At 61.2% G+C, this 7,716-nt stretch overlaps 1 protein-coding gene across 5 annotated transcripts in view; it reads left to right on the forward strand.

Moving 5' to 3' along the window:
• Positions 1–7,425, forward strand: part of SH3GLB2 (SH3 domain containing GRB2 like, endophilin B2) — an 18,440-nt gene extending 11,015 nt beyond the window's left edge. For 2 of the 5 annotated variants that reach the window (XM_011364144.2, XM_011364146.2), the window contains exons 6-11: positions 2,886–2,948; positions 4,653–4,676; positions 5,131–5,220; positions 5,546–5,646; positions 6,067–6,307; positions 6,644–7,425. In XM_011364144.2, coding sequence (XP_011362446.1) covers positions 2,886–2,948; positions 4,653–4,676; positions 5,131–5,220; positions 5,546–5,646; positions 6,067–6,307; positions 6,644–6,751 — 627 coding nt within the window. In that variant the 3' untranslated portion in view covers positions 6,752–7,425. The remainder of the gene's footprint in view (positions 1–2,885; positions 2,949–4,652; positions 4,677–5,130; positions 5,221–5,545; positions 5,647–6,066; positions 6,308–6,643) is intronic. The other 3 variants (XM_023532984.1, XM_011364145.2, XM_023532985.1) reach the window with 3 other exon arrangements.
• The last annotated feature ends 291 nt before the right edge of the window (positions 7,426–7,716 follow it).

Consider the following 7,716-nt stretch of genomic DNA (forward strand, 5'->3'; position numbering starts at 1 on the left):
GTTCCATGTTTTGAATGGCCCACTATTTATTTGTCAGCCCCCAGCCGATGGGTACGTAGATTGCGTCCATGTTTCCCAGGCCGGCCGTGCTGCCCTCAGCATCCTTGCTCCTGCTTCTTCAGCACTCGCTCATTCCTGGGCTCTGAGTGGCCTCAGCCTGACCCTCCTCACCTCCAATTCTGTTTTCTCAGGGAAGACCCTGATCAAAGTGGCAGAGGCTGAGAAGCGCCTGGGAGCCGCAGAGCGGGATTTCATCCACACGGCCTCCATCAACTTCCTCACGCCCCTGCGCAACTTCCTGGAAGGGGACTGGAAGACCATCTCGGTGAGGGACCTGAGACCACTCTGCTTCCCCGTGACCAGGGCAGCCCTCTCCTCAGCGCCGCGAGCAAAGCTCTCCTCCCACGCTGGGCACCGAGCACACCTGGGGCTTCCCCAGACGTGGCTCTTGTGGACTGAGCGACCTGGAGTGGATAACCTTCCTGGTCTGGGCCTCAGTTTCCCCTGTCTTGACCAGATGGCCCCATAGGCCAGTCCTGCCACGGCCCAGGGTCTCACTATTCCCTCTTCCCCACCTGCAGAAGGAGAGGCGGCTCCTCCAAAACCGGCGTCTAGACCTGGATGCCTGCAAAGCCCGGCTGAAGAAGGCCAAGGCCGCGGAAGCCAAAGCCACGGTAGGTGTCCCCGCTGACCTCCCACCACCGGCTCTGGTTAGAGTCAGGGGTGGCGGTGAAAGGACCTGGTGTTTGGCATGACTGCTCTCCTCTTTCCCTGCCTGGAGAGGCCTGGCCGGGGGCACTGGTCCAAGCTGGCCACTTCAGGTCACACCTCTTTGCCATCACCCCCAAGGGACCCTGGCCACCCAGAGCTCTGGGTCCCGGGGCACTTACGGGGTGGGCTGACCAGCAGTGCCCCAACCTGGGCTCAGGGCACCCTGCAGCCTCCCCAGACGGACGCAGTTAGAGTCTCGCATGCTCCCGCCACCCCCTGCCCCCCAATGCTCTGCCTGGGCATGGCTCGCCCTTACTAACTGCCACAGCCGCTGCTCCAGCGCTGGTCCCAGGGCACTCTTGCTCAGGTCCCCCTGTGACAGTGTGGACAACCCGAGAGCAGGACCGCATGCTTGCTCTGGAGCATGTCTGTGGGGCCCTTCCAGGTGGCCCCATGAGACTAGGTCAGGCCGGGGCCGTCTCGGCAGCCCCTTCACTCAGCTCACTGAGGCCTGTTCAGCCAGGACGGGCCAGTGGGACGCAGAGTGGGACAGTTTGCCCAGGGCTAGGCCAGGGTTGGGAGAGCTGGGCCCAAGAGTGAGCACACTCCTGGCATGCCAGGCTGCTTGGGTGTGTAGGGACCCTAAGGCCACACCCTGAGGAGGGAGTCCCCAGGTCTCGAGCATGCCAGGGAAACCTGTGCCTGCCCAGATGCTCAGCCAAGGAAGGCCAGGTGCAGCCCAGGCTCTCAGCTGCTCGTGAGCGTTCTGGCCCCCAACCTCCTCCGTGTGTCCCCTCTCACAGTGTGGCCGCGTGGGGCTGTGGAGTTGGGCCTACACAGCCTCTGGGTAGATACAGATACAGATGTTCTGTATCCTGAACTAATCGTCTCATCTAGGTGTGTGGGGTCCAGATTGGAGGCGGGCTCAGCCACTGGAGTCTTGTTTGGGTTGGCTAGGACCTTTATAAGTCACCTGGACAGGATGATCTTCCTGTCACTCAGAGCTGGACAACCTCTCTGGAATGTCTTGGCCAGAACAAGCCTTTTCCTCCATCATCCAGGCCAGGCAGCCTTTTCTTAGTCACCGGATTGGTTGACCTGGACAACCTCAGGCCTTGGGGTTAGGCCGGGACGCCCTCCCCGGAGCTGGGACCTGGGCAGCCCAGGTACAGATTCCCAGAGGACTCAAGCCCAGCAATTCGCTTCCTCATCCCTACCCTTCTAGACACACGCACACGCACATAGCAGGACACCTTCCAGGGGGCGAGTCACGTGTGTCCATCTGCCCGTCCACCTAGTGTCCCCTCCCGCCGGGGCTTGGGGGGCCTGCTCCCGCCTGCGCTGTGGACTCACTAACTCTTTGTTTTTGTTCCTTTCCGTTCTGCTTTGGGTAACTTGGCTCAGTGTGAGGGAGATGTGAGTATACCTGTCTCATGTGCTGTGCTGCTTCTGGTTTGCCCATCCGGCCTGGGGCCCGCAGTGCCATGGCCGGCCTGGGGCCCGTCCTTGGGGCATTTTGCAAGCAGCTGGTCTCCCCAGCAGAGCCGCTACCATGGGTAGCCTCTGTTATTGGGGGAGGATGCCAGGCATTGGAGCCTGTGAGTCAGCTTTTTGCAAATGTTGAAAGCCTGTCACTCTGTCTATCCGTGCATCCATCTGTCCATCTTCGTTGTGGGGGAGGGGCCTGGTCTTTGCTGCCGGACCAAGAGATGAGTGTGGAGATTCGGGAATGGAGAAAGCTGTGGGGGGAGGTGTTTGTTTTGAAGACTGGGTCTAACCGGGACATCCGAGTGAGACTGGGGTCTAGGGAGGTGTGGGCCATGACCCCCGGGCCAGGGGCTGGATCCAGTCTGTGACTTGCCCAGAGGCAAAGGGTGTGACAGCAGCCGCAGGCTATCTCCGTGTTGCATCTGCTCTGCTGGCCTCCCCAGCGTGTCCCCCCACTTGATCTTCGGCTCTGTTCTCTGGGTCTCTAAACCCACCTCTCCAGGTGGTGGGCGTGGGGAGCAGGGGGAAGAGAGGGGGTCTATAATGTATTTGTTTGTAGCCTCCTGTCCCTGGGGCCGAGGGCTCCTGGCATCACCTTGTGGGAGACTCTGGGGTGGCCTCCTGGCCCCAGCCCAGCCCCAGCCCAGTGTGACCCCCTCTTCCCCCATGAACTCTGTCCCTGCCAGACGGTGCCTGACTTTCAGGAGACTAGACCTCGTAATTACATTCTCTCGGCCAGCGCCTCCGCGGTAAGCGCCCCCACCCCACCCCACCCCCCCCCTGGCCTCCCCCAGCCCCTCCCACACTGAAGGGCCTGTGGCACAGCAAACAGGAAACAGGGTAAGGCAGGGCCACTGCTCACCCAGTCAGGCCAGTGCCAAAAGGCTCCGTCCACCTGCCTGTCCCCTGTCTCCGTGCCCTGTGACCGGCCTTGCTTCTCCCCGTAAAATGCTGACGGTGGAGACTGGACCAGCCGCACTGAACAGTGCAGTGCACTTGGGGCGGCAGCTGTCCCATCTCTAGTGGACCTGAGAGTCAGCCTGCACCAACCACAACCCTGGTCCCTCAAAACAGGCCCTGCTTCCCAACCCCCACTGACCATTCCTGCCTGCCAGGCCCTGTGCAGCCCTGAGGAGAGGGGAGGCCTGGGCCTGGCCTGCCACGAGTTCACAGACCCCTGAAGACAGGCGACAAGGATGGTGCTGTTCATCCAGCTGCCTTTATGGCACATCTGCTGGGTGTCATGGGAGCGTGAGGGGACCTCGGTGATGAGCAGGGAGGGAGGGAGGGCATCGAGGCGGAAGGGGCAGCTTGTGCGCGGGCCCAGAGGATCGGGAACAGGGTCTGTCCTGAGGAGGACAGAAGTCGAAGCGGGGTGGGGTGGGCGGGGGCCGGGGCAGGAGCGGAAGACTTTGAATGTCTCGGTGTCTATTCTACAGCTTCATCGAGAGAGCTGGTCTTTACTGTTTAGTGTGGGAAACAGGCCGATCACATTCCTCCCGTCATGCCTGTCACAACCACTGCTGTGCCTTTTCCTGCCTTTTCTCTGTCCTGCCATTTCCCCCATGGGTGACGTCCTCCCACACAGACCCTCTGGCTCCTCTTCACCTCTGTCACAAGCATGTTGCCGCGTGTATTCGTGCAGTCATTTGGTGGCTGGGCCATCTTCCCTTGGGGACTTCCACCACAGTTTAAGCCACCAGGCCCTTATTACTGTGCACCCTACATCTGGACACATGGAGGTGGCTTCTGGTGATATGGTTTCCTGACAGATGTGGCGGGGCATCTCTGCCCACAGGGCTGGCCTCGTTTTGTGCTCCGTATTTCAGGTTATAGTCCTAGGGTAGCTCCCCTGCAGTGGGCAGGAGAAAGGGGGTCTCCTGAGTCGTGGCAGGAGGAGGGGTCTTTCTCTAGACTGGCTCATACTTTCTGTCCTCTTCCTGGGCTGAGTGGCAGGAGCAGCGTTCCAGATGGTGGAGACTGCCCTTTGTTTTTGGCCATTGAACAGTGTGACCCAGGCATGAGGCTGCCTTTCTCTGCCGAAGGATGGAAAGGTTCAGTGACTGGCCCAGGGTCACACAGTTCTGCCTCCTGGCCCAGCAGCCTTAGCCAGGTGTCAGAGTGGGATGGAGGATGCTCAGTGTCCCTCGCGACCCCAGTCAGTGCTTGGGGGCTGACAACGTAGAAACCCAAGCAGGACTTTCCAGCTGGCTGTCCCTAGCCCCTGCATGTGGCATGTTGGACTGGCCTGTGGTCACCAGTGTCCCTGTCACACCAGCCTCTGGTTGGGTTGGGGAGGGAGTTGAGAAGGCTTTTGGTGGGAAGAGGGCAGAGACTCGAGCTGGGGCAGGGCACCAGCTCTGGGGTACAGCTTTCCTTCCCCACCTCTTGTCCCCTGCTGACTGGTACCCCCCTCCCGCCCTCGCTGACTGGCCCTGTTGTGGTCTCCACAGCTCTGGAATGATGAGGTGGACAAGGTGAGTGGGGGCTGGGGGACTTGGGAAGAGGATTGGAAGCAGGTGGGGAGTGGGAGTCCGGGCAGGTGTGTTTCTAGTTCCGGGTCTGCCCCTCCCTGCTCGCCAGGGCCTCTGGGGGGGCTGTCCATGCCCCACTTCCCTTTCGTGGGGAGACCACCTCCACAGTGTGCCCTCCACCAGGCAGACCAATGAATGTGAAAGCCCAGCCCTCAGGGTCTGTGCCTGTGACCGCTGTTGCGGAACCGGCCCATGGGGTCCAGGCAGGGCTATAGTTGTTCCTCCAGGGGTCAGGGCTCCAGGCCCAAAGTCTGAGGTGGGTGGGAAGTGACATCTGCCATGGAGGGGAGGAGGCCACTTCTGGGTGGGCCTCAGGGCGCAGGGAAAGGCTGATGGGAGGGAAGCTGGGGGCCTCACGCTCTGACACACTCACTAGCCCCTACCCCGCCCTTCTCAGTCCGAGCAGGAGCTCCGAGTGGCCCAGACAGAGTTTGATCGACAGGCAGAGGTGACCCGTCTCCTGCTGGAGGGAATCAGTAGCACTCACGTGAGTCCTCTTCCCACTTCCTCCTTCCTTATCCACTGTCACCACTCATGTCCCCACTAAACTTGTCCATAATGAGGCGTGACTGCACCTGGGCCTGGGAAGCAGGAGGAAGGGCAGTGCTGGAGCCCGAGGTCCCTAAGCAGGGAATTTAGCCTAGAGAGAGCAAGTCTGGAAGGGTGGGAACCTTTCTCCTCCAGCCGAGGAGCAAGAGGCTGGGCCAGAAGCCATTGGAACGCGGGGCCTGGGTGTGGCGGAGGACCGGGTGGGGGTGGAATGCTTCATCCCGAGACGCCCGTCCGGTCACCACTGGGCCTCTTCCCCACAGGTGAACCACCTTCGCTGCCTCCATGAGTTTGTCGAATCTCAGACAACTTACTATGCGCAGTGCTACCGCCACATGCTGGACTTACAGAAACAGCTGGGCAGGTGCCCACTGGGGTCCCCTGGCTCCCAGGCCCAATGAGCAGCCCGACCTTCCCCCGGGCGAGAACCTTCTCCCAAACTCAGAAAGCCCCGCTGCACACGGGCGGGTTAGAGGGCTGCCGACTGAGACCGGCTCTGCCTGGAACCCTCTTTGCTAGGCTATCACCCCCCTCTCTGGATGACAGTGAGGTGGTTGGCCTTGGGGGCCTCTGAGCGGCTCCTCAAGTGTGGGGTGGAAGGGTGGCAGGGACAGGGCCTCACTTTTCCCCCTTCACTTTTCCTTTCATGCTGCCAGCTCCCAGGGAGCCCTGTAAGTAAACGGGGTCTCTTTACCTGTGCGGTGGGCCCAGCTGGTGTCCTGGGGGGCACGTGGCACTGGATGTAGCTCACAGCTACTGAGATGTGCCCTCCACACCTCTCCAGATTTCCAGGCACTTTCGTGGGCACCACAGAGCCCGCCTCCCCACCCCTCAGCAGCACCTCACCCACCACCACTGCGGCCACTATGCCTGTGGAGCCTTCTGTGGCTGGCCTGGCCCCTCCGGGAGAGGCCGCGCTCTGCCTGGAGGAGGTGGCTCCACCCGCCAGCGGAACCCGCAAGGCCCGGGTCCTCTACGACTACGAGGCAGCCGACAGCAGTGAGCTGGCCCTGCTGGCTGATGAGGTGGGCCTGGGTGCTACTAGGGTGGCGGCAAAGGGCTGGCTTACCACGCCAGGGAAGCAGGACTGGGAGCCTTGGGCCCGCAGACCCTACACCAGTCTTCAAGTCTTTCAGAGTCTCTAGCTGTGGAGCTAGGACCCGGGGCAACTTGGGGTGCTCCAGCTCTAAGGGACCAGCCCTCAACTCTGCCATGTCTGTAGAGCAGGCGAGGAAGTGAACGCCCACCTCTGGAGGTGTAGGTGCCCGTGTGTCACAGGATCACAGCTCTGTCCCCATTCAGTCCTGGGCCAGTTCTGCCCTGGCCAGGGTGTGACCCTCCCTCTCTGCCCTCCTCTCCAGCTCATCACTGTCTACAGCCTGCCTGGCATGGACCCCGACTGGCTCATTGGCGAGAGAGGCAACAAGAAAGGGAAGGTCCCTGTCACCTACTTGGAACTGCTCAGCTAAGCAGGCCCCCTCCCAGGCCCCTGCTTGTTCTGGCCTGGGCAGGAGAGGACGGGTGCAGCCCTGCCATCTGTCTTGTCTGTTGGTGACCTAGCTGCTCAGGGTGGGGAGACTAACCCCTTCCTGTCCCTGCCCCTGGTCATCAGCTGCGAGGGGCCCAGAAGCTAAATGATTCCAGCTCCTCCCCTAGCCCTGCTTCTGACCTGGTTCTGGAGCCCCCAACCCTGCGTGCGTCCCGAGCACTCCAGCCCTCCCAGCTCTTGCTAAGGAGGGAGGGGCTGGCTGCAGTCGCTGCACTCAGCACCTCAGCCCGAGGGTGGTCCGCATAGAGGGCCTGAGGGAGCTTTGGGGTGCTCCCTTGGCCAGGGAGCAGCTGCCTTTTAGTTGCCAAAACCAGAGAAGGGGTAAGGGCAGGCAGGTCTGTGGCAGGCCCCAGGGACTGGGTGCTGTTCCCTCTGAATTGACCTGGAGTGGAGGGGAGCCTGGCTGGAGAGGCAGGGCTGGGCCACGGAGCGGCTTCTCCCCGGTGCTACCCTCCCCTCGCACCCTACAGCTCAAGCCAAGTACGGTGGCTGCAGCCTGCACCTCTCCACACTCACTTTTTAACTGATCTTTTTACTCTGCCTGTCTGCTTGCGCTCTAGCCAGTGACGAGTAATAAACCGTCCTTCGCGTGCATGTTGCCTGGCTCCTGTCCGGGGTCGTGGACCTCACGGGGCTGACCCTGAGGATGGGAAAGGGAAGAGAAGCCTTCACATTTGCCCCATTCCAACTTCCAGGCAGAGACTGACGCACAGAAATGCTGTTGGCTCTCCTCCCAGAAGCACTAGGGCAGAGGGAAAAGCAAGTTCTTTCAAGTACCGCTCACAGCACTCCCCTTCTCCCACAGGGCCTGTGCTGCTCAGATGGGAGTGAGCACAGTTCCTGTACCTGACACTGCATAGTGGACACTGTATTACTAAGAAAGAC

Source organism: Pteropus vampyrus, unplaced genomic scaffold (genome assembly GCF_000151845.1).
Source record: "Pteropus vampyrus isolate Shadow unplaced genomic scaffold, Pvam_2.0 Scaffold95, whole genome shotgun sequence".
NCBI lineage: Eukaryota > Metazoa > Chordata > Mammalia > Chiroptera > Pteropodidae > Pteropus > Pteropus vampyrus.